Source organism: Myotis daubentonii, chromosome 1, assembly GCF_963259705.1.
Source record: "Myotis daubentonii chromosome 1, mMyoDau2.1, whole genome shotgun sequence".
Taxonomy (NCBI): Eukaryota; Metazoa; Chordata; class Mammalia; order Chiroptera; family Vespertilionidae; genus Myotis; species Myotis daubentonii.
Window position 1 is genome coordinate 208,311,489 of NC_081840.1, and position 26,151 is coordinate 208,337,639.

The following is a 26,151-nucleotide window of genomic DNA, read 5'->3' on the forward strand; positions in this document are numbered from 1 at the left end:
AGTTTGCAGGGGGTGTATGGTGGGAGCTCTGAGCGTAGCCAGGGTTTGAGGAAACATTTGGAATTTGTGTTAAGACCAGGAGCCTGAGAGCAGTGCTCAAGGTCATTACCAGCCAGTGGGTCCCACTGCCCATTGCAGCCAGGATATGCTGTATCTCAGAAGAGGGACTTTCTGCTCTGGTTTTAATTGGTTTTCCTGGTGCGGGAGGAAGTCCTGCAGGATGTCCAGACGTGGGCGATCACAGCAGAACCCCTGGGGAGGCTCACGGTTTCAGTAATAAAATTCCATGAATGAAGAGAGGATACAGGAGTTGGGCAAGGCCAAAGGCAATATGATTTTTTAAATGACACTGATTAGATTTTTACTCTACCCCAAGGAAATAAGATCCATTTATTTTAGAAAGTGTGCAAACACCAAAAGCACAGGGAGAGAAAAAAAGATCCTTCACATTTTGCATGTGTCTTTGTAGTCTGTGTGTATGTGTGCATGTATCTATACCTTTAGATTAAGCCTTATTGCAGTCATACTGTTCATCTCACTTTATGGCCTGCTTTTTGTAGCTTAGTTCATCATGGAATGATGACATTATTAAATGTTCTACTAATACTAGTATGTGATATTTTATGATTTTATACTTTACTACATTGCATGGATATATCATAATTAACAATCATCCATTGTTAAACATTTAGGTTATTTCCAGTCTTTTATTGTCCGTGTAGCGTAGTCATCGCTCATAACTTTTTTCTCCTTAAAAAGTGTCTAGAAGTGAAATGGCTCAGTTAAAGGGTTGCTTGCACATTTTAAAGACATTGCAACACACATCCAGACTGCCCTCTGGAGAAGTTTTATCTGTTTCCATTCTATCATCCTTGTATGAGGACTGCCCATTTCCTCCTACTCTGGCCCAGGGATTTATTTCTCATGATTTTGACTTTTTCTTTGTATTTACATCTTACTCAGTTTTTCCATGTATTTAAAACAGGCAGAGTCCTTCTTTGTCATTTTGGCTCACCATATTAGCTAGAAATTTTATCATCACCGTCTGATTATAGGATTTTAAGATCTTTGAATCATCAGCTTGTAATACCTGAGTTCTGCAGAACTTTAAAAATAGATAAGTGTTGCCCTAACCAGTTTGGCTCAGTGGATAGAGCATCAGCCTGTGGACTCAAGGGTCCCAGGTTCGATTCCGGTCAAGGGCATGTACCTTGGTTGCGGGCACATCCCAGTAGGGAGTGTGCAGGAGGCAGCTGATCGATGTTTCTCTCTCATCGATGTTTCTAACTCTCTATCCCTCTCCCTTCCTCTCTGTAAAAAATCAATAAAAAATATGTTTTAAGAAAATAAAATAAAAATAGATAAGTGTTAGCTAATGTTAAGTCAGTGGTTGGCTGTTCTACAGATTCTTCTGTGGGGACTCCTTGTACCTGAGTAACCACGGTTTCACAGTGCAGTGAGTTCGGTCTCACGGTGGTCATCTGGTCACTCATAGAATACGCTTTCTGTGCCTGTCTCAGACTCAGTAAGTGAGGTTCTAGATTTTTACCTGGCGTACAAACCTGAGCTGTGAAATTGGTTATCTCTGGCCTATCTATTGCCAATATTTTTTAGGTACTCATAAATATAGAGCTGCTTTTCATGTCTAGTAAATAAGGTTATTTCTTGGTATTAACAGTACTAAAGAAAGGTTATTTCTCTGTCGCAAGAGAGAAATTAAAAGTTCCACAGCTCAAGTTAAAAATCCCTTCTTTATAAATTTTTGTGTGTGTTTTTTTTTTAAAACCCCTCTATAATCTTCCTTTTTTAAGGTTGAGATTTGAAATCTTATGCTGTTGGAATGAAAATGTCTCCCCTCCACATGGTTGCTCTGGGTCTAGCACTTTCCCTGCGGCAACAAAAGAGCACAGAACGGGATGTGCTATGTGTCCGCAGCGATAGGAATCAACACCTGGGAAAGAAGCCCGCGCGTGGTATCTGCTTTGTTGTGGAATGAGAATGGGAAACATGGCAGCATAGTCCTTGGAGAGAAACTAAATGTGATTTATTTTTCTCTTTCTATACACTAGCTTTCTTGTTGCAAGGAAACCTGGTTGTAGTGTGTTGAGCACCTGGGGACCTCATTCTCAGCCCCCACACTCCACATGAAAGGGGTTTGCAAGGGTCCCTTCTGTGTATGTGGACAAGCTCTCGCTCAGATTGAGGTGAGAAGACTGTGTTGTCCTAAGGGGCTGGCCAGGGAGTAGCAGGAAGGAAGTGCCTCAGCCAGACTTTGGAAGTTTAAGACCTATCTCCTGGGAGCAGCCCCTGGAACGGAAAGAAGAGAAATATGCAACTTTATGGGGCAATTTGGAAACCAAAGCAGGTGGGAGTTATTTTCCCAGATTTCCTAGACACTTTGCTTGTTTATGCAAACCTGGAATTGTTCTGGGTGGAAGTGAGCGCCAATGACCTGAATGAAGACCACAGAGAGCCTTGCAAAATGAAATCAGAGAATTCTGAAAGGAATGACTTGGCATATTTCAGAGTCAGGAGATAGGTCAGGCTGTTGTTAGCCTCTGAACCTGTTAGACCTTTCTTTTATGAGTGTGTGTGTGTGTGTGTGTGTTTGGATAATAGGTCAGTCCATAGGTAGAAAGAGTATATATCTATACTAATAAAAGAGTAATATGCTAATTAGACCGGACATCTTCCAGACGTCCTTCTGGACAAAGCCATGGTGGCAGGGCCCGAGGTAGAGGCAGTTAGGGGTGATCAGGCCAGCAGGGGAGGGCAGTTAGCGGGTGATCAGGCCGGCAGAGGAGCAGTTAGGGGGCGATCAGGCCGGCAGGCAGAGGCGGTTAGGGTGATCAGTCAGTCAGGTAAGCAAGCAGTTAGGAGCCAGTGGTCCTGGATTGAAGAGGATGCAGGCCGGGCTGAGGGGGCCACCCCCCCCCCACCCCCATGCACAAATTTTGTGCACTGGGCCTCTAGTGTGTATATATGTGTGTGTGTGTGTGTGTGTGTGTGTGTGTGTATATATATATATATATATATATATATATATATATATATATATATATATTAGCAAGCACTTACTATTGAATATTCTATAGAGAATGCTTTATTAAAGCTACATCTATACTTTTTAGTCATTCTCTACCTTTCAGTTCTGAGGAAAATCCATGGGATTACATTTGTTTCCTCCTTTGAATTTGTTCTTAGGAGTGTCCAATTATGGGAAAAGTTGATCCCCATATCCCAGGCTACAAGAAATTCCCCAAAGAGCTTAAGTTACATATTGCTTATTTGCAACTTGATACCAGTGAATCCAGCATGACTCAGCTAGATCATGCATACCTGCTACTGTCCTCTCCTGTGATTGGAGCTTGGTTAGGTGTGAAGAGAATTTCCTATTTTTTTGAACATCAGGAGATAGAAAGTCTTTGTTTTTAAAATCACTGTTCCTCACACAGAAGCGCCAAGATTAAAGCTTAAAAGAGTTTCCCCTTTTTCGGGTTGAGGGGCAGGGTGGTGTTAAGGCTGAGGGATGATCAGGGCCAATCAGTAGATCGATTGATGCCGCATCTCCTGTACTCATAATGCTGTGCTGGCTTCTGGAGGGTTGAGGAGTTATAGATTGTCCTCACAGAGAGTTCATGTTTTCAAGGTAGTAGCAATATGATCAGAATCAAGTTATATGGTGTAGTATTTAGAGGCGAGGAAGGCCAGTGAAGATATGTGTTATTGGTGAAGTTCAAGGGGAAACAACAAATGTAGAGAGCATCTTCTTCCAGTGGGACACAAAGGGCTGCTAATAGGTGTGATTCAGATCATGGAGTCGGAAGGTCAGCTGTGGAATTGCGGGTGCTGTGGGTGGTGTTTGAAGGGCACATGAAATGGGATGTCATGGAGGGACCTAATGAAGTATGATCATGCAGGAAGGGTCTAGGGCAGCCGTGGGCAAACTACGGCCCACGGGCCGGATCCGGCCTGTTTGAAATGAATAAAACTAAAAAAAAAAAAGACCGTACCCTTTTATGTAATGATGTTTACTTTGAATTAAATTAGTTCACACAAACACTCCATCCATGCTTTTGTTCCGGCCCTCCGGTCCAGTTTAAGAACCCATTGTGGCCCTCGAGTCAAAAAGTTTGCCCACCCCTGGTCTAGAGAGTGCATATCCAGGTGAGAACAAAGAGCAAGTTCATGATGGGCTATTTATATTATTATTAATGATTAACACATGGGCACTGTTCTGAGCATTTTATGTGTATTTTTGTGTGTGTGTGTGTGTGTGTGTGTGTGTTTAAATTGACTTCAGAGAGAGGAAGGGAGAGGGAGAAAGAAAAAGAAAAATCAGTCATGAGAAACATTGATTGGCTGCCTCCTGCATGCCCCTTACTGGGGATTGTGCCTGCAACCCGGGCATGTGCCCTGACCGGAATCCAACTGTGACCTCCTGGTTCATAGAGCAACGCTCAACCACTGAGCCGCACCAGGCTATGTGTATTTTTAAATCCTCCCAACAGCTCTCTGTGACAGAGGTGCTATGATCACTCCAGTAACAGATGAGGACATGGAGGCACAGAGGGAGGAGATAGCTGATTTATTTAAGGCTACATCATAGGGGGTATAGTTGGGATTTGAAACCGGGTTGTCTGGCTCCAGTGCTCCTAACTACTGTGCTGCCTGCTTTGATAAAGGTGAGAGAAGTAGGAAGAGGTTACAAGCAAGAGAAGTTGTTGGGGAGAAAGAAAATTCGGAGATCAAGATTGTGGGGGTAAGGAGTGGGTTTAAGTCCTGGGGATGCAGGGTCCACTTGGAGACCACACCAGGAGTTAGTGATACCGAGGGACGTTAGAGCCTCTCCTGGAAGTAGGAATGTAAAGCTAACAGTCTAGAGGCCCTACTGTGTGCTGGGCACTGGGGATAGAGCAGCGAGAAAGGCAGGTAAGGTCGCTGCTCCCATGGAACTTCTATTCCAGTGACGGTGACAGACAATAGGAAAGCCACTCAATAGAGAAGATAATTGTGGGTTGTGGTGCATGCTGTGGAGGAGCCAGGAGAATGACAGGTGTTCCTGGGCAGGGCCCATATGACATAGGGGGAAATAGGAAGATCTCCCTGAAGAAGTGATGTTTGGTCCATGGTCTGAAGCACGGGGAGAACTGAGGAAAGCTCATTCCAGTCTGCAGGAATAGGGACAGTTCTGGGAATGGAAATGAGGTGAAAGTGGCCCCAGCATAGTGGGCGTGGTGGGCTTGGTGGGAGACGAGGTTGAAGAGGAGGCGGGACTCAGTCAGACTTGGGTCTTGGTGAGAAATTTCTCTTGTTTTCTAAGAGTAGTGGGAAGTTAACATTATGTAGGTGGGTGGCAGGATCCTGTGGGAGATCCAGGGTGCTAAAGAGGGTTAGGCAGGGGCAGGGAGGTGAATAAAAGCAGAGGGAAAGCAGATGGGGAAAGTACCTTTAGGGTGCTTCTCTCCCAAATGGTGTGTTGGAAGATGGCATCGCAGCAGACAAGGCCTTTCTGCCTGGGGAAGGATGACCCTCACCTCAGGTAGAGCTTCTTTGTGTTCAGGTTACGACCAGGATTCACAGCAGCAAGACCTCACACCTACCTTTTAACCATTTAACTGCCAGTTTATACACACACACACACACACACACACACAGGTGGGGCAAAAGCAGGTTTACAGTTATTTGTATGGAAATCCTATAAAATAAAATCCTAATATGCAAATTAACCGAACGGCAGAATGACCGGTCCCTATTATGCACACTAACCACCAGGGGGCAGACGTTCAACACAGGAGCTGCCCCCTGGGGGTCAGTGCGCTCCCACAGGGGGAGCACTGCTCAGCCAGAAACTGCACTCGGCTGGCGAATGCAGCCACCTCTGCCTCCGCAGCAGCGCGAGGGACCCCTCGCGGGGAGCGGGCCTAAGCCGGCAGGTGGACATCCCCCAAGGGGTCCTGGACTGCGAGAGGGACCTGCCCCCCTTACCTCCCAGTGCACAAATGTCGTGCATCAGGCCTCTACTAATATAATAAATAATAATATAAGAATAAAATCTGTGTTTTGTGTACTCACAACTGTAAGTCTACTTTTATCCCACCCTCTGTATATACAGAAGAGCATATGAGCCTAGAGATTAAGCAGCTTTTGTTTGTTTGTTTTTATAGGCATTGGGATTTTTTAAAACGTTACTTTATATGTAATAGATACTTTTGATATGAGGAGCAGAAAACACTGGAAATACTTTAATTATCTTCTCTATTTACTGGATGACTTACTTATTCCTAAGTTGGAGTCACAATGAATTGCCCACTCAGTACCCATATCTTGCTCTGTTTTTCCAAGAGACCTGGGTTTAATTCAGGGTGGCACAGTGACCAGCCTCAGGCAGTAGACTGTGATGGTGTAAGCCAACATACCAGTCCTGGCCCCTGACTTCCTAGCATTCCACTAGCTAGTGGCCACGTGACCTCGTTCTGGCTGGCGAGACCTAAGGGTAAATCCACAGGGATGGAGGTAGGGTTTCTGGGAAAGCATTTATTGTCCTGATAAAACCTGACAAATGAGCCTGTCACTGCCCTTCGTTGCTTTCCTCTGCTTTCTGCCTTGAATGCTGATAAGATTCCCAAATGCACAGCAAGCAGTCCTCTTGTCACCCTGAGGTGACGAGCCTGAAGGACAAGCTGAGAGCATCATGGAGAGATAATACCTGCTCGGACACTGTTCCTGTTGAATGGACACCAGCACCCCGGCCTTCCAACTACTCTCTGTTGTTAGTTAGGTGTCTGATACTTAAGGCTGAATACAATACTAATTGAAGTGAATGGGAAAATGCAGATGTAATAAGCTGTTTCCTGTGTGCTGTGGTGGCTTCACAAATGTTCCTGGATGTTCAGTGTGACCTTTCGCTTGTGTGTAAACAGTCTCTGAAAAAAGAGTTCTAACTCATGTTAAAAGTTGCTCACAGTTGCAAGTGATGAGTTGTGGACCTGGAAATGCAATTTTCACAATAAATGGACTTGTCTGCGTGAACCTGCTGTAGCACTTACCACAGAGCGTATTTCATGGCCAGTGTCTTCCTTATGGCCTTTTTTATGATAGTCTTAGTCAATATTCTGGTGAACTACATTGTGTATATTTATGGCTCTATAGGAAGCTATAGCAATACTAGGGGTAATAGCGTAAATAGTCTGATTTCTTAAAAATGTGAAGCTCCAACAGGCTTTATTGGACTTCAGGGTAATGATATTATTACATTCCCTGCTGCTTCTCAAACTTTTTATGGCTAAGTTCCACCCTGGCAATTTCAAGAAATTTTGGGGGCTGGTTTTGTACTTTTATGGAAAACTATTTATCCTGTAATTCTCAATTGCTGAAAAGAGGGGTAGGGGGAATTAGTTTGTATTTTCTTTTTTTATTGTCTTGGACTTAGTGCAAACACTTAGTGTATTGTTTTCCATGGGAGGGATAGAAATGGCTCTGTAGTATGCATCATGGAGATAATGTAAGGTATAAAATGAAAATTGGCCCTAGATGGTTTGGCTCAGTGGATAAAGCGTCAGCCTGCGGACTGAAGGGTCCCAGGTTTGATTCTGGTCAAGGGCACATGCCCAGGTTGCGGGCTCAATTCCTAGTAGGGGCCATGCAGGAGGCGATCAATCAATGATTCTCTCTCATCATTGATGTTTCTATCTCTCTCTCCCTCTCCCTTCCTCTCTGAAGTCAATAAAAATATATTAAAAAAAGAAAAGAAAATTGTCTTCTAAGCTGTTAGGAAAATAGGGACTGTAAGTCATAGGGTCAAGAAATTGTAAAGAGAAAGGGATTTTAGACATCATCTAGTAAAAATCCTACTTTTTTCATAACCTCAGAACTTGAGACCTAAAATATTTTCAGCCATTTATTTAAAAAATTAAAGTACATATGACTACCCTGTGCATCTTGAAAGACTGTTCCATAGGAAGGAGGAAACATTGTGCAGCCTTAAGGACCTAATATGCCATCTGTTGTGATGCCTCGTTTTACAAATGAGAACTGAAACCCTGAGAGGAGAAAAGTTATTTCTTTGAGTTGGAACAGGAAGTGGCTATTGGGCAGGTAGGGACAGGGCCACCAAACCTGCTAGATGTGTTTACATCTTAGGTGCTGCCTGCTGGAATTCTTGATGGCAGTGCCTTAGGTGGGATTGGTGTTTTTGTTGTTGAGAGCTGTTGATGTTTGTTTTTGTTTTTTAAGTTCTTTATTGTTTAATGTATTGCATAAGTCTCCTTTTTCCTCCATTGACCTCTCCCCGGGTGCCCTCAACCCCCAGCACATGCCCCCCCCCCCCGCCTCATTTGTGTCCATTGGTTATGCTCATATGCATGCATACAAGTCCTTTGATTGATCTCTTACTCCCTCATAGGTTGGACAGTCTATTTGATGCTTCTATGTCTCTGGTTCTGTTTTTGTTCATCAGTTTATGTTGTTCATTATATTCCACAAATGAGTGAGATCATATGATATTTATCTTTCTCTGACTGGCTTATTTCGCTCAGCATAATGCTCTCCAGTTCCACCCATGCTGTTGCAAATGGTAAGAATTTCTTCTTTTTTACAGCAGCATAGTATTCCATTGTGTAGGTGTACCACAGTTTTCTAATCCACTCATCTGCTGATGGGCACTTAGGCTGTTTCCAAATCTTATCTATTGTAAATTGTGCTGCTATGAACATAGGGGTGCATATATTCTTTCTGATTGGTGTTTCTGTTTTCTTGGGATATATTCCTAGAAGTGGGATTACTGGGTCAAATGGAAGTTCCATTTTTAATTTTTTGAGGAAATGCCATACTGGTTTCCACAGTGACTACACCAGTTTGCATTCCCACCAGCAGTGCAAGATGAGGGTTTCACAGGCAGTGATAGGAGGCAGGGGATCCAGGCAGAGCAGATGATAGAAGCATGCAAGTGGGAAACTTTCAGTGGGGTCAGTAAAGAGGATGCAACCCAGTGTGGTGCCCCTTTGAGATCAGGAGATAGAGAAAGGACTTACGTCCATAGCAGTCAGGGGCAAGTTAGGGCTAGTTCAGGCCAGTTTGGGCCAGTGAAGGGAGGGTCTTGAGATCTATCAATAAAGTTAGAATTTTATTTGGTAGCCAGTGGGGAGCTCCTAAAATGATGATGATGATGATCTCCTAAAATGATGATGATGATGTTGTTGATGATGACTGTGGTAACTAACATATCACACTGATTGTGTGCCACCACTATTCTTGGTGCTTCATGTGCTCTCACCCGTTTAATTCCCACAAGCCTTTCATGTTGGTACTCTATCTCCAGTTCATAGTTAAGGGAACTGAGGCACACGGAGACACCCATAGGCAGTGATGGAGACAGAATTCAAACCCAGGTGGTCTGGCCCTAGAGTCCCCTTTTTGATGATCTGTAGTGTGGGTTGTGGGTGTGGTGCTGATAAAAGTGGTGGATTCTCTTGGGAAGATGAGTTGGGGGATTGTCTTGGGAAGATGAATTGGTAGGAATGTGCAGGAGGACAGGGGTGAAGGCAGACGGGCAATTGGGGGTGGATTGCAGGCCTCCAGGAAGGTTCATAAAAGCTTGACTTAGGTGATGACTGTGGCACTGGAGGGAGGAGAATATAGATGCCAGCAACCTCTGAGCATGAATTAGTGTACCAGGTTCCCAGTTGGACATGGGGGCTGGGACATCACTTGGATGTCTGCCTAACTGGATTAGGGAAGTTGAGAAGAAGGTATGGTGGGAGCATGATGGTTTATTTTTACAGAGCTCTCTTTTCTCATTGTGATCAACTAGTGCAGTGGTTCTTAACCTGGGAAAACTATCTAGAGAAAAGATCCATGGTTGTGCATCCTAACAAACATCTGAGTTTATGGACCCTCCCCTGCTCATCCGTCTTAGCATGGCATTGAGTCCACAGTAGGTCTGAACAGTGTTTCTTGATAGTTTGTGACCTTAAAGGCACTTGTCCTCTTCCCAGTTTAAGAATATTGGGTGTGAGAACAGGAGAATCGATGGGTGTGGTCTTGCATTTGGGGGCACCTTTGTTTCAGCTTCCCTGCCAGTGATTCTTGCCTTCCGCTTTCCTGTCTGCCCTTCCGTTTCGGCTAGGAGAGCCGATCATGGCTAGAGATAGAGGCGCTTGGTTCTCTTTGTGAATGGTCATTCTGTGTTGAGGGCACGCCCTGTTCCTGGTGGCGGCCTCAGCCTGCCGGTCAGCCTGAGGACATTTCCCCCCGCCCCCTGCTGCCTTTCTGAAAGATGTGCTCCTGGTGGGACTGTCTTCTCTGAGACCTGTCTGCAGGACCAGCTGAAGGGCCGAGGACCAGCAGGTTGTTCCAAGATCAGTAGCTGATGATACTCTTGTGGGGAGAAAAAATCCTGACGTCGATGAGAGGACATTGAGAGTACAATTTGGGTGTGTGTTTTCTCCCATTTCTGCAGTCTGGGACATTCCCCCCCCCCCTTTTCTTTGTCTCCTTCTTCTTTCCCTCCTTTCATTCTTCCCTCCTTCCTTCCATCATTCCTTCTCCCCCTCTCCCTCTTTTATTAAAATCAGAGGAGTTAATTGTACAGGGTCAGTAAATGGGACTGCACCTATTTTGTCTTTGATTATGGTTTTCCATCTTTGTTTATGTTTCTTTAAATTGATTTCAGAGAGAGGAAGGGAGGGAGAGAGGGATAGAAACATCAATAATGAGAGAGAATCATTGATTAGCTGCTTCCTGCATGCCCCCTACGGTGGGTCAAGCCCATAACCTGGGCATGTGCCCAGACCCAGAGTCAAACTGTGACCTCCTGGTCCATGGGCTGACACTCAATCACTGAGCCACTCTGGCTGGGCATATGGTTTCTCATCTTGCTTTTGTGGGGAAAGGTAGCACTGGGGAGTCACATAAGGATTGGTTGCCCATAGGATTATACAGCCATGCACTATTCTGGGCACAGCCATCCAGGAAAGATGCAGGGAATTAGAGGACTTGGCTCACTCTGTCCTCAAGCTCCCTAAAAAAACCCTGGAAAGACAATATGCCTGTGTGATCCCAATTCTGGTTCAGCCACTGGCAGAATGTCCATGCACGTGTTCTCTAATCTCTCCTCTGCAGGTGGGGCTTGGTCATATTTACTGGAAGGGGTGCCATGCTGAACAAATGGAACAACACATCTAAAAGGATACTGACCACGTCTCTTATCTCCCTGTTTTCATGTTAAAAATTTCTGGGGATTGTACCTTAGAATGATCTCAGAAATCCTGGAGGGAGAAGGGGGAATATGTGTTAAACTGATTTTTGCATGTTTATTCCATTTCTGCTTCGTGACCATGGGAGGTAAATATTTTTTCAGTTATGAGATGAGAGAACTGAAGTTCAGAGAGGTTGAAAACAGGAGTTCCACCACCTGCTCGATGCGTGGCCGCGGGCTGCTGTTTAGTCTCTCACTGCCTGTTACCTCGTCTCTAAAGTGGGATATGGTAGTTCCCTCCTCACAGGATGGTTATAAAGATTGGGATGGTTAATATGTGTAAAGTCTTAAGACAATGCCTGGTGAGTAGTAATGTGATGTGAGTATTAGACATTATTATCATGAAGGAAATTGCTAAGTGTCTTTTAAGCCATGGTATGGTGAAATTAGGATGGATGCATATACATAAGGTGTTGAAATGGGATTTAACTGTCATTGTTGAAACACAGGGTGGGTTTGGTTTCATGGCGAGGGGTTGGGGAACTGAGGTTAGAAGCATCAGGAAAAGTCCAAGGGGGAGAGGAGAAAGGATTTCAAGAATGTGGGGAGAAAAGGAGGTCCAGAGATCATTGCGGAGCAGGGCAGAAGGAAAGTTCTGTGTTGCTTTTGTGATGTGGCTGAAGAGAAGCCATTTGTGACTGCCTGGTTCTGGAACCGGGAGGTGAGAGAGCGATAAATTGTAAATGGGATCTTTGGAGTCTCTGTTTCACCCAACTCTGGAAGAGGCAGTAGCATGGAACTGAAACTAAGGATGCTGGGATGAGGAGACTAGGTTTGGAGCCAAGGCTGCTGCTTATGAGCTGCCTGATGCGTTGCAAGTTTCTTCACCTCCCTGTAGCTCTGTAGAATGAGGGGCATGGTGGCGCCTACCTCCCAGGACTTGTTGGGCTGAAAGAGATTGTGCACACTGTTCATGGTTAGCTCACAGGAAGCCCTCAACAGCTGTTACTTACTTAATGTCACCCAGGGCTTACTATTATCCCCTGGGCTTTGGTTAGGAATTCAGGCTGAGTAGGCAAGCCATACGTGATGACGTTTCAGAGCAGTGCCCTTTCTGGATGAATCCCAGCCAAGACCATGAAAGATACCAGACTCCTATCACTATCTCAGCCAAGAAGCTGGCCTGGACTCTTGAGTTGTTTTTGAGGTACACTTTTGTTTCCCTCTCTCCCCTTCCCCCCAAAATTGTCTTGGAGCTTAAAGGAGAGCAGAAACGGATATAGTTTCTGCTGTTGGGTTCAAAACATCTAAACCCTCATTTCCATTCCCTCAGATTTTTTTTAAAAAAATATTTTTTTATTGATTTCAGAGAGGAAGGGAAAGGGAGAGAGAGAAATATCAGTGATGAGAGAGAATCTCTGATAGGCTGCCTCCGGCACACCCCACACTGGGGATTAAACCTGCAACCTGGGCATATGCCCTGACCGGGAATCGAACTGTGACCTCCTGGCTTACCCACTGAGCCACGCTGGCCAGGCCATTCCCTCGATTTTTAATTCTTAATACTACTCAAGAGACTCTTTTATCAAGCATCAAAACAAAATCTATAATAATAAAAGCATAATATGCAAATTGACTGAACGGCCGAACAGCTGAAAGACAGTCTGGACGACCACACTATGACACCCACTGGTGCCAGGCCAGCTGAAGTGGGTGTGATGTGATTGGTCAGGGAGCCCTGCCATTTCCCCATGATCGCCCCAGAGAGGGAGGCCCAGGCCACTGGCCAGCAGGGTGATCAATCAGGGGGTTCCGTGATTGCCCCAAAGAGGGAGGCTCAGGCCACCAACTGGCAGGCTGTGGTTGGTGGGCGGGGCCCCCCTCTGTGGGGGTGATCCGTTGTGGAGCCCAGGCCAGGTGGGTAGGGCCTACCTCTTTGGGGCGACGGATCGCAGGGCTTCAGGACTACGAGAGGGCGCAGGCCAGGCTGAGGGAATTACCCACCTCCCCAAGTGCACGAATTTCATGCACCGGACCTCTAGTTCTATTATAAACTAACAATTTTGCATTTACAGTCTTTGTTATAAGAGATTTTTCTCATTATCTCATTTGTTCTCACTACTAAGACAGGATAGAGGAATGCATAATGGGCTTCTCTTCAAAAAATTAACGTGACACAATCACAATTGAAAAGTCAAGTCCCATGTGTCCTGACTTCATTCCAGTGCTCCTTCCCCAGGGCTCTGTTCCCCCTCAGCCTGCCTTCTTGCTTCTGTTAATAAGGCCCAGCAGGGGGTCCCATACTGTCACAGAGGCAATTACCCTTGGAACAGCTTCTCTTTTTAATGTAGGCATCACCAAATGACCTGTGTCAGCTCTGTGGGCAAACTCAAGATCCTGCCTTCAAAAACGCATGCATCCTATTCAGATGAAATCATTTTCCTTGGCCAATTTAACAAGATCCTTGCTCTCGTTCGTTTCCTTTAATTATCTTGTTAAAAAAAGAACGGGGGAAGACCATCTGCTTTGTGAGGCCCGCTCGTCTCCTGTGTTTTCCCTAATAGATATATGAGGGCCCAGTTAAACAAATTAAGGCTTCATCTCATTCTTGTTTAGGTTTTTTCTGTTTGGTGCTTTTTGCCTCACTGCTATCGGCTTTTCTTGGTTGTATATTGGGGATGTCTTGGAGTGTAGATTTTATGAAAAGGTGTTATCTTTGTTCCAGAAATTGCAGGCACTGTGAGCCATTTTCCATGTAGTGCCAAACTGTCACAACCGGGTTCTTTGCTTTTTTTAATCCCTTCCTCTCACCATGAGAAATCCTATTCTCTGAGTTACAGAGTAAAATCTATCAAACATAACATGGAAAGTAGACGGCGGTGGTTGCTGTCTTCCTATTCACAAACTCTAAATCTAGTCTTCCCTAGCAAAATTCAGCTTTATCACTTTTTACACCGGAGCCTTCATTTATGAATAGGAGACATACGCAGTGAGGGTAGGGCGGGGTGGGGTTGCTATTCTGCCTTTCTTTATTTTAAAAACTATATGGTATGTACATTTATAACTTCATGTACAAACTTTATTTCTATCAAGTTGAAAATAACTCTTGCTCTGAACATGAAAAAAATGCTTCATACTCAGTATAAAAAATTTACATAAATCATCAACATATAAAACATTAGAAGGCATTTTTCTAAATCCTGCCACTCAGAGATTGTTGCTGTGAACATTTTGATTAACTTGTTCTACTTATTCCATTATGAACTATTTATTAAATATCTGCGATGGCCTGACCAGTGTGGCTCAGTGGTTGAGCATCGACTTATGAACCAGGAGGTCACAGTTCGATTCCAGTCAGGGCACATGCTGAGGTTGCAGCCTCAGTCCCCAGTAAGGGGTGTTAAGAAGGCAGCCAATCAGTGATTCTCTCTCATCATTGTTGATTCTATCTCTCCCTCTCCCTCTCCCTTCCTCTCTGAAATCAATAAAAATATATTTAAAACAAACAAAAAAAAGTCTGCCATGTGCCAAACACTGGAAATCCTATCTAATAAAAGACAAAAAGGGTAATTAACCGTACCTCTGCTATGCTTACCATTGGCTAATCAGGGTGATATGCAAATTAACTGCCAACAAAGATGGCGGTGAATTTGCATATGTAGGCGCCAAGCTATGGAGCGAAGCCGGCTGGCCCCAGGCAGGAGCAGCGAGCAAAGGCTGGTGTGGTGAGCGAAGAGCAAAGAGGGGGGGCCCCCTGGTCCGCCGCATGCCGCGGCCTCCGCCATGCTCCCGGGGCCCGCAAGTGGCAGGCCGGGGGCTTAGCTAAGGCTTAGCGCATACTCTCTGGTGGCCCCACAGCAGGGCATCCTGGCAGCCTCCTGACAGGAGGGCGGCCGGGAGAGCCGAGTGGGGCAGGGGCTGCAGGGAGCCATGGAGGGGCAGAGCAGCCGGAGCCAAGTTCCCGGGGGTCTGAGGAGAGTGCTTGACAGGAGCCTGGACTGCAAAGAAGGAAGAGGAAGCAGGCACAGGGAGCTCTTCCAATCCCCCTGCACAGACACCCTACCCCAGCCCCTGCACCCCCAGGAGGACGGGGAGGCTGACCAGACAGGGAGAAGACCCAGCCTTGGGGGTAGCTGCAGCCCACACCTCCAACTCCCAATCTCTTCCCCAGCCACCCCAGCCAGGGGCACCCACAACAATAGCACGCCTGCAACAACCTGTCAGCACCCCCGAGGCCCATGGCCTGTCGCTGCTGGGCCCCCTCCACTGGGGCCAGGCACGCCTCTCCTCCCTACAACTCCAGACCCGGGTGAAGGCAGGCCTAAGCGGCCCCTCAAGGTCAGACTCATCCCCCCTAACACCTCCTCCCCGACAGCAGTGGTGCCGTCTCCGCAACAGAAGTGCACTGAACCTTGCTGGGGGTGCGGCTAAACCCGCCCTCCTGGCTCACTAAGCCATCAGTTGGCCATCCCCCAGGGCTTCCAGACTGTGAGAGGGCACAGGCCACACTGAGGGGACCACCCCCCCCCCCAGTGCACGAATGTCATGCACCAGGCCTCTAGTCATAATAATAAAAGGCCAGAGGCGTCACGACTGAAACGACCAAACGACCGGTCACCATGAAGTGCATGGAGCACCTCTCGGTCCCTCCCCCGCGGCCCACAGGCTCCGATTGCAGCAAGGCTGGTGGCCGGTGGGTGCGCAGGTGGGCGGGGCGGGTGTGGGTGGGTGGGGCCACGCGATTTGGCGAGCTGGGCCTCTAGTCTAGAATAATAAAAGCATAATATGCTAATTAGACCAGACAGCCGGACGACCTTCCAGACATCTTTCTGGACGACCTTCGGATGAAGCCACGGTTGCGAGGGCCGAGCCCCTTGCACGAATTTTGTGCATCGGGCCTCTAGCATATTCATAAATGAAACAGACATAGTCCCTGCCCTCATCGGGCTTTTCCAAATGGGGAGACAGAGCCATTAAATAGATGATATAAATTAATTTAACGCTAATACACCTGGACTTATGATGAGGTTATGTCCCAGTAAACCCAGAGTATTTGAAAATGTAGTAAGTCAACAATGCGTTTAATACACCTAACCTACCAAACATCATAGCTTAGCCTAGCTTACTTGAAACATTCTCAGAACACTAATTAGCCTACAGTTGGGCAAAATCATTTAACACACCGCCTATTTGATACTGAAGCATTGAATATCAAATGTAGTTTAGTTTATTATACATATCACTTTCGCACCATTATAAAATAAAAACATTGTAAGTTGAACTGTCATAAGTTGGGAACTGTCTGTATATTCTAATGCAGATGTATGTTCTTTCATGTCTTGTATAATTTTTAAAATAATCTATTTTACCTTATTTTGAAATAATATATTATAATTTTAATTGTTTAAGGACATGTCTTTTTGTCATGTTATCATTGTAAGGGTATCAATCTGTTCATTATTCTTTTTTTTAATTATATGGAATTTAATCTTGTTAGTGTTCTGTAATTTCATACAACTTAATACCATAAAATTTTTCTTAAATTTATGAAAGAATACCACTATACATGCTGTCTTTATTCCAACTTTTTATTATGACAGGTTTTCAAACATACTGAAAAGTTGAAAGCACTGTGTGTGGAATTCCAGTATGCTCATCATATTTTTTATAGATAGATTTTTCGTTCAATAATATTTAAGAGAGGGCCTTCTACATAACTACGTATAGGAACAATCTCACTTTTAAATGATGAATTCCATTTCACTGTACAGATGTGATATTTTATTTAATACGTTTCTTATTGACGGGCATTTTGCTTGTTTCCGATTTTGCTCCTAGTAGAAGTCATGTTGCTTATATGTCCTTATGAAAAATTCCTAAAATGACTGTCGAGAGATGTTCTCATGTGAAAGCGTACGTGGTTGTAGGTTGGGAATGAACAACAGTGTAGATCAAGATGCCGCCTCCTTTCAGGAAGACAGCCCATGTGATCTGGGGCGGGCATACTTCTTCCAGACAGCAGATGGGGGTTAGCAGAGGGGAAGGGGTTGGGGGAGAATGAAATGGGTAAGGCGGGGGGGTCAATATATGGTGACAGATAGAAACTTAAATGTTTGGTGGTGAGCATGCTACAGTGTATATGGATATTGAATTATAATGTTGTACTCCTGAAACTTATATAATGTTATTAGTCAATGTTACCTCAATTTAAAAAAAACAGAAATTTAACATTAAGAAAAAGAACTTGCTTCCCTACAGCGGGATTCTCACATAGCATCAGCCCTCCCCTGCACTGATTTCGGTTTAATCCGAGTGGCTCTTCTTTTATATCATTTTGGTTGTTGTGGGTATAATTGCGGTATCACTTACCTGTTGCCACAATAATGCTGCATAAGGAACCACCCCCACATTTAGTGACTTAAACCATAGTCATTAGTATCTACAGGATGGCTGAGTGATTCTTACCATCTCTGCTGGGTTTACCCATGTGCTTGCAGTCGGCTGCAGGTATAGTGTGCAGGTCTTTGCAACGCTCTCGCGTGTGTTTGATGGTCAGCCGGCTTAGTTAGGCTGGTCTAAGACAGCCTTGGCCAAGAGGATTCGGAGGTCCTACCCAGGTCTCCAACCTCCTTCCAGCAGCCCAGCCTGGGCGTGTTCTGGAGGTGGTAGCACAGATCTTTTCTTTCTCCTGGGGCTGGAAACAGGCCATGCTTTTCAAGCTTCTGTGTCATCTCATTTGCTGATAACCTAGTGACCAAAGCAAGTCACACCGCTAGGTTGGAGCCAGTGGGAAGAGACTGCAGTTAGCGAGCAGGGAGCCAGGTCACAGAGAAGATGAGTAAGGCCATTCATGCAGGCCGCCCCCCATTGCTACCCAGGAGCATATTTTAAGCTAGCACTTCTTAGAAGCATTAGACATTGCTGTTATTTCAAAACTGCAGCTGTTTTGCCTTTGAAATATGAAAAGTCAGGGCCAAGCGTTTGCTTCATTTAAAAAATAGCTTGTTAAGAGTTATAAAGGTAACTCGTGCATGGAAAAACTCACTTTCATTGTTCTATCTTTTTTTTAAAATATATTTTATTGATTTTTTTACAGAGAGGAAGGGAGAAAGATAGAGAGTTAGAAACATCGATGAGAGAGAAACATCGATCAGCTGCCTCCTGCACATCTCCTGGGGATGTGCCTGCAACCCAGGTACATGCCCTTGACCGGAATCGAACCCGGGACCTTTCAGTCCGCAGGCCGACGCTCTATCCACTGAGCCAAACCAGTTTCGGCTCATTGTTCTATCTTGAAAATATTTCTGTTCCAGTTGGTGTTTTCACCTTGGTTTCATTTCTGGATACAGGGTTTCCCCTTCTATGCATCTTTTTCTTTGTTTGACAGTGTTTTAGGACTTGATTTCGAAATCTGGCTTTGAGAACAATGAATCAAGAAAGATGAAGAGCTAGATAACTGTGTATAGGGTCAGATGGGTACTACTAGTAAACTTACCTGGGTGATGACTTCCTAAGGTATATAAATACCTAGTCACTGTGTTGTGCACCTGGAACTAATACAATATCAACTGCAATGGAAAAACAAATTTAAAAAGCCAAACAAACAAAAAGTGCAGTGGCATTTACCAAAAAAAAGAAGGTAAAGAGTTAGAATCATAAATGAAACTCCATAAATGTTGCTTTTGCTTAAGCTGTAGACATTACAGACAGGATTAGATCCCTGCACCTATTGCTTTTTCTCTACTGTAAGTCAGAATAAGTGGTAAATTTAGGCTCTTCCAGAACAGTGATTCTCAACAGCAGCTATGCAGCACCAGGTGTGCAGATGGCAGGAAATTGTTACTAGTAATTACATCTCAAAAGTTTTCTTAAAAATCAAGTTTATTCCCGTAGAGTGCGATATTATATGCCACACCTCTAGCTTCTCTGCAGAAATAAACCACTGAAATAAAAATTTGCATATACATACTTACTAAACACTCTTCATTGGGTATGCATCATAAAGTTACACATACTTTAGTTGTTTAACGGAAACTGTGCGTGTTGTACTAAGTAGGCAACTTAAAGGATTTTTCAAAGTAAGTTTGTTGTCGAGTTTTGCTTCATTTTTTGACTTTGGAACTCCCCCCCCCCCCCCGCCTCCCCCCAGAGTGAGCTAAAATTTCACACACTTGTTCTTAACTGTACTTCATTTTACTGTCTTGAGCTATAAGGAAAAAGAGGACTTAGGTGTTGCTTGTCAGCAAGAGAGCCCCTTTGTTTGTAGTTTAACTGGTTATCAGGATGTTGGACATAAACTTCAAAAGAATTACAATGTGGCAAGAAGTGTCTTGCAGAATTAATTGATTCAGGTAATCTGAGTTAACTTCAAGAGAAAGAGTCCTGACAAACATGGAATAGTGGTCACACGAGTCTGCTTTTTGGAGGCAAAGAGATGTGGGTCCTGATACCAGATTTGTCACTTGCCTTCCATGTGACCTTGGACAGGCTACCTAACCCCTGTGCCTCAGTTTCCCCATTAGTAAACATGATGTAATGATAGTACCTCTGCCATGGGATGATTGGAAGTGATAATCCTTATAAAGTTCCTGCATAGCACAATGCCCGGTACCTAGTGTAAGTGCTCAGTAAATGTTAGATGGGCTGGGGACTGACTGGAAGAAACCCTGCTCATCTGACGCAGCTGCTCCATTTTATAGATCTGGATAGAAATTAAGTTCCTCAGGGGAAAGTATTTAAACCCTTAAAGTGAGATTGAGTCACTGTGAATTAGGAGACAGGTCTAATCCTGGAATGCAATGTCTACTTAAAAAGTATTCATCCACTAATACACCCTGTATGGTTTCAAGAGCAAGGGTAAGACGGTAGTTTTTGACAGCCCTGTCTGTGCTCGGCAGTTATGATAATGATTTCATTAATGGCAGAAAGTTTTCATTATAATTGTAGTGCTGAGCTCCATTCTTGGACCAGCTTATCATTTGTGAAACATTTTACAAGACAGCAGGACAGGGCAGGGGAAGAAGATGGAGGGTGTAGCCCGCCTACGTTTATTGAATACTCAGGGTAAATGTGCGAAGGTCTCCAAGAGACTTTGCTTTTCTTCAGAAATCTTAAAACCTCATTGAGAAAACAGGTCATGTGGGTAAGAAAAATAATAATTATAACAATAGTAATACCAGTTACCTTTATTGAATGTTTGGCACTAAGCAAAGCAAGCAAGCCACCTGTCATATCTCATTTGGTTCTCACAGTCACTGTCAGATTGCTGGTAACCACAATTTGCAGTTGAATAAGACACATTTGCGACATTAGTATTCGTTCACAATCATATAGAACCTAAGTGTTGAACAGGTTAAGGAGAGGAAGAGATAACTCTGGGCTGAGGTTAGACTTTTCAAAATTAAGGTTTGGAGGTATCTTCAGGACCCATTACTTGCATTTTGGGGGATGGAGACTAGAGATGGTAAGTGTCTGGCAATACCCAAGATAGATCTGTGTAACAAAGAATGTCTCACTCTGCAAAGCTTGCAAATACTGTACCAAATATCCTTGTAGGTTCGATTCCTGATCAGGGCACATGCCCAGGTTGCGGGCTCGATCCCCAGTAGGGGGGCATGCAGGAGGCAGCCAATTAATGATTCTCTCTCACCATGGATGTTTCTATCTCTCTCTCCCTCTCCCTTCCTCTCTGAAATCAATAAAAATACATATTTTTAAAAAGACTGAAGCTTGGGCTATCATATAATACATTGAATAAATACATAATTTCAAATTTATATACTAGTGTTGGTGTCTAATGGGGAAAAAGTTGATAGCATATTATACCAAAATAAGATACAAGTAGGTATTGAATTTATTTATTCACTCCTTTGTTTAAGTTTTGTGCCATTCCAGAACACAAAAATGCTATCGGAAAGGAAACTGTTGTTGTTAGATTGCGTCACCTGTGCAGTTCTAAGCATTGTTTTAAAATCACAACTGCATTCTTTTGTTTTAAATTTATGAGAGAGAGAGAGAGAGAGAGAGAGAGAGAGAGAGAGAGAGACATTCTTTGATTTGTTGTTCCACCAATTTATGCATTCATTGGTTGCTTCTTGTATGTGCCCTGACTGGGTATCAAACCCGCAATCTTGGAGTATGAGGACTACACTCTAACCAACTGAGCCACCTGGACAGGGCTAATCACAGCTGTATTAATGAGGAGCTTGTAGGGCCTACCCTGTTTCCCGGGCGTCTTTGAACTCATATGTGGTTTTCAGGAAGCAAAGGCACTTGTTCTGAATGCCAGCCAACCTTCTCTAGCTTTACAGCTGAGCTAGCATTTCTGCCTGTCTTTGCTTTTAATGGAAAGGTAGACAATATTGTCTACCTTTGTATTAAAAGCAAAGTTTCAGAATCTGTCTGCATTATCTAGATCAGCACTTCACCAAATGAGATATCATATGAGCCACATGATATGAAAATCATGGAAATTGGAAATTTTCTAGTACCCACTTTTAAAAACAGAAATGAATGAAATTAATTTTAACTGTTTTGTTTAACTCACAGTATCTAAAGTATTATTTCAACTTGTAATCAATGTTTAAAAATTATTACTGAAACACCTTACTTTTTTTATGCAAAGTCTCCAAATACAGCATGTGGTTAGCAGTCAACCCAGATGCAGAATGTTCATTGGAAATACTGGATCTGTATTTAGATTTCATAAAGTTTATAGTTGAAAAGTAGATTCACTACCCAGGAGGTTCCAAAATGACCTAAATGCTTCCCATGGATTAGCTTATAGATTATATATTAGTTAATTATAATTAAACTAGAGGCCCAACGCATGAAATTCTTGGAAGAGTAGGCCTTCCTTCCCCCCGCTGCTAGCACCGGCTTCCCTCTGGCACCCAGGACCCAGGCTTCCCTCTAGCTTCCGGCAGGCACCCAAGACCCGGGCTTCCCTCGCAGCCCTGGCTTTGTCCGGAAGGTCATCCGGAAGGACGCCTGGAAGGATGTCCGGTCTAATTAGCATATTATGCTTTTATTATTATAGAACATTAAAAATTCAGTTTCTCAATTGCATTAGTCAGCTTTTAGGTGTTTGTAACTCCCTGTTACTCCTTATGGCTTCCATATTGGACAGCACAGCTACGATTATTCTTAATACTAAACTTAACTGATTTTATACTTTCTCGGATTATTATTTAACTAGAGGCCCGATGCATGAAATTTGTGCAAGAGCAGGCCTTCGCAGCCCCTGCTGCCTCAGCCCTCACAGCCAACCTGGCTTCTTCTGGAAGGTCATCCGGGACCATCTGGAGTCCGGATGGTTGTTCCGCTGTTCGGCCGTTTGGTCGATTTGCGTATTACGCTTTTATTATTATAGATTAGATTTAGTCCATGCCACAAAGTCCTTGGAAACTGTTTTACTAGGTTAAGATTTATTCATCAAGGATACCAGAGCCTAGGGAAAAATAGCTCTGCATATTTGTGCTTTATTCTCAGGGTTGGTGAGTGCCTTGCACATAGTAGGGATTTAATAAGTACTTACGTAGCTAAATCCTAGTTAGTCTTCAACTTTAGTTGAGTTTTACTTTCTCAGAGAAGTATACATGCCTCATCATTATATTTTCCCAGGGTTCTTTTCCTCTGAAACATACAGGGTGTCCCCCCAAAATGTATATACACTTTGATAGCTGATAGCTCAGTTTTGAAAATGAAATGTATTTTAATAAACACTGCCTTTATAATGATTCAAAGTGTGTGTATACACTGATTTGAGTAATTTAGTGATTAATAGTCATTGACTAGGAGCCTTTTTCAGTTCCTATAAAATCCATGAAGGTGGGTAAGGTGTTTTTGTTCACTAAAGTATTCCCTGCCCATAGAGAATACAGAATAAATATTGGTCAAGTAATAATACCTCAGGGCCATTTAAAATATGAAGTGATTAGCAGATTGTCCAGTTCTGAACTTTATGGTCGTTGGAGTTTGTTTTAGGAAAAAAAGGAATATTTTATTTTAAGAATTATGAGTACTAAAAAGTATGCTGATTTTGAGGTTTTGTTTAAGCCCTTTCAAAATCCTCCTGTAAGTATGCCTTTTCTTAGCTTTCTTCTACTTGATTGGTATTCATTTTCTTGGAACACCTATCACCACACATCTGTCTCTGCTTATAACTTAAGGTGCACTGAAGACAAAAGCTAGAAAAAAGGAAAATTGAATTGTGAAATACGTTTAAGGAGCTGAAAAAGGCTTAGGGCAAAAGCAGAGATGATGGAGGAAGCATCTCCTGCTGTTTCAGGACAGTTAAAAATAAACCCACCCTTTTAATTATAGCAGAGCAATGAGCCGTACCCACAATATGCGAAAATATGATTAAAAAATGTATTGTGGGCCAGTAGACCAGGTTGTCAGGTCATTATCTGAATCATAACGTTGGAAGTAATACCCATTAAAGGTTACTAGTTTGGAAAGGTTAGCTTAGGATTTAGTGTTTGCAAATGCAGGGGTGGGCAAAAGTAGATTTATAGTTGTAATACAAATAAATAATGCAATAATTCTTAAATAATAGTACAAGAATAAACTGTGTTTCGTGTACTCACCACTGTAAACCTACTTTTGCGCACCCCTGTATAATGTGTCTCCATTTAAATAATGCTTTAGTAAACCTCCATCATTTGACTTTTTCTTTTAACATGTCACAGAAGTGTAATAAACATACAGAAATATGGGCACGAGGAAACAGCGTGGTGAATTTTCACATCCAGATCAAGAACTAGAACATGACCATCACAATATCCTGGAGGCTGCCCTCCTGCTTTCTCCCCCTTTCCTGCCCTCCAGGGTAGACCACTATCCTGACATAGAGAAGTTTTTCCTGTTTTTGTACTTTATATAATTGGAATCACTGCAGTATCCGCATTTGAATTAATAAAGCAGATTATCATTCTAAGTGACATTTCTGATAGCAAGTCATTGAAAATAAGGTCTGTTTCCAGTTTTCCTTATTATGCATCTAATTTGGTAAACTGGCAGTGTACCACCAGAGTATTTAGTTCTTTAATATTCCTTTAAGAAATGTTCCATGTAAATGCAAGAGTGTGTGCATGCGCACATGTGCACAAGTGTGTGTGTATGCACATGTATATGCCTTAAAGAGTTTACTCAAATTCAGTCATGCTGTGCTATGCATGCCATTCACTTGTCAGTGCTCTGTCCGCAAGCCCTTTCACATCAGCTCACGTAGATCTGCTTCATTTTTCCTACTGGCCGCACAGCACTCTATTGTATGGAAATATCATAATTGAATGAGCCAGCTGTCCACTGAAGAACAGTTAGGTTGTTATTGATCTTTTGCTTTTAGAACAATAGAATCCATGAGAGTTTATCTATAAAATAAATTCTTGCCCTCGCTGGTTTGGCTCAGTGAATAGGGTGTCAATCTGTGGACTGAAGGGTCCCAGGTTCAATTGTGGTCAAGGGCACATGCCCAGGTTGTGGGCTCGATCCCCAGTAGGGGACGTGCAGGAGGCAGCCCATCAGTGATTCTCATCATTGAGGTTTCTCTCTCTCGCCCTCTCCCTTCCTCTCTGAAATCAATATAAAATAAATTATAAAATTTATAAAATAATTATAAAATATATATTCTAAATTATAAAATAAATTCTTAGAAATGGAATTGCTGAGCAGTGGGGTTCATATATTTGTAATTTGCTCAGATATTTCTAAATGAGTTTTGTGAGTTTTTACTCCCACCAGCAAAGTTTAATAATTCCTATTTCCAGTGTCCTTGCCTTAGGTTATATCTTATCAAGCCTCTTAGTCTTTGCAGTCTAATATAGGAAAGCCAATAAATCATTATTATTTAAATTTACATATTTTTTAGTTTCAAGGGAGGATAGTTATTATACGTTTATTGGACATTTGTGTTTCTCTTGGGACTTGTACCTATTCTTTGCTCATTTTACTGTAGGTTTGCTCATACTTTATTTAATAATTTGAAGGAGTTCTTTCTATGTAAAGAAAATGAGCTCTTTTGTGTCATTTTTAGTGTGTGTTTTTTTTAATTTTTTTGTCTTTACTATGTTTACAGCCTTTTTTTTCTAAACAGAAGGTTTAAATTTTTATATGGTGAAATGTACCAGGTTTTTTTTTTCTTATTGGCTTCTGAATTGTGTGTTTTTAATGAGAAAAAGCATTGGAAACTTTAGGTAGATATTAGACAAATAGATAGGTAGATAAACATAAGCCTGGAATGAAAAAAAAAAATAATCACAAATGTTTCTGGGAAATGTGGCTGAGCAGGAATTCAAATTTTAGTCAAAAGTGGTATAAGCAACTAAATAAACAAAAATTTGGACATTATCTGCCAAAATTTCTTTAATATTTTAAACAGCTTTGGAAGGATTTTCAATGATATGCTTTTTTCCTTATGTGCTTTGTTATTTGGGGTTTTAATTTCTCAAATGATCCCTCTTTTCAGATTTCAAATTATAACCCATTTCCTGCACCATTGCTGACGTCCAGCGATCCATGTCAGAAGTACTTCCAGGTCAGATACACTTTCACATGTTTCAATGCAGACAAGCAGTTGAATATTGAAACTTTAACAAATATATACGATAGATGATTGTTTTGATGTTAAACATATGATTTGCTAAAATAATATGTTTTAGGTTTTCATTGTTTTTCACTAATGTAATAGAAAGATGAATCTTTAAAATAAAGTAGGAGAATCAATTGGACTTAACTGTATTCGTGTAATAATTGCACAACTCTACTAATATCATAATGTGAAAATATTTTAGTTGACTATAATGGAAATTGAAACTATCACACTTTGCCATCTAGCATTTCACATTATAGCCTGTGAACTGTTAAACATGAACAAAGGAGCTGTTGGTAGTGAGTCTCTATAAACAGCATCTTAGCCATTGTGGGTTTTCCCTGGAATGGAGCTCCTCAAA

At 42.9% G+C, this 26,151-nt stretch overlaps 1 protein-coding gene across 10 annotated transcripts in view; it reads left to right on the forward strand.

Moving 5' to 3' along the window:
• APBB2 (amyloid beta precursor protein binding family B member 2) overlaps positions 1–26,151 on the forward strand; it is a 329,970-nt gene that overhangs the window by 138,874 nt on the left and 164,945 nt on the right. For 2 of the 10 annotated variants that reach the window (XM_059672692.1, XM_059672683.1), the window contains one exon: positions 25,668–25,736. The exons of the other annotated variants lie outside the window; for them this stretch is intronic. In XM_059672692.1, coding sequence (XP_059528675.1) covers positions 25,718–25,736 — 19 coding nt within the window. In that variant the 5' untranslated portion in view covers positions 25,668–25,717. The remainder of the gene's footprint in view (positions 1–25,667; positions 25,737–26,151) is intronic. 10 annotated transcript variants of the gene reach the window in all.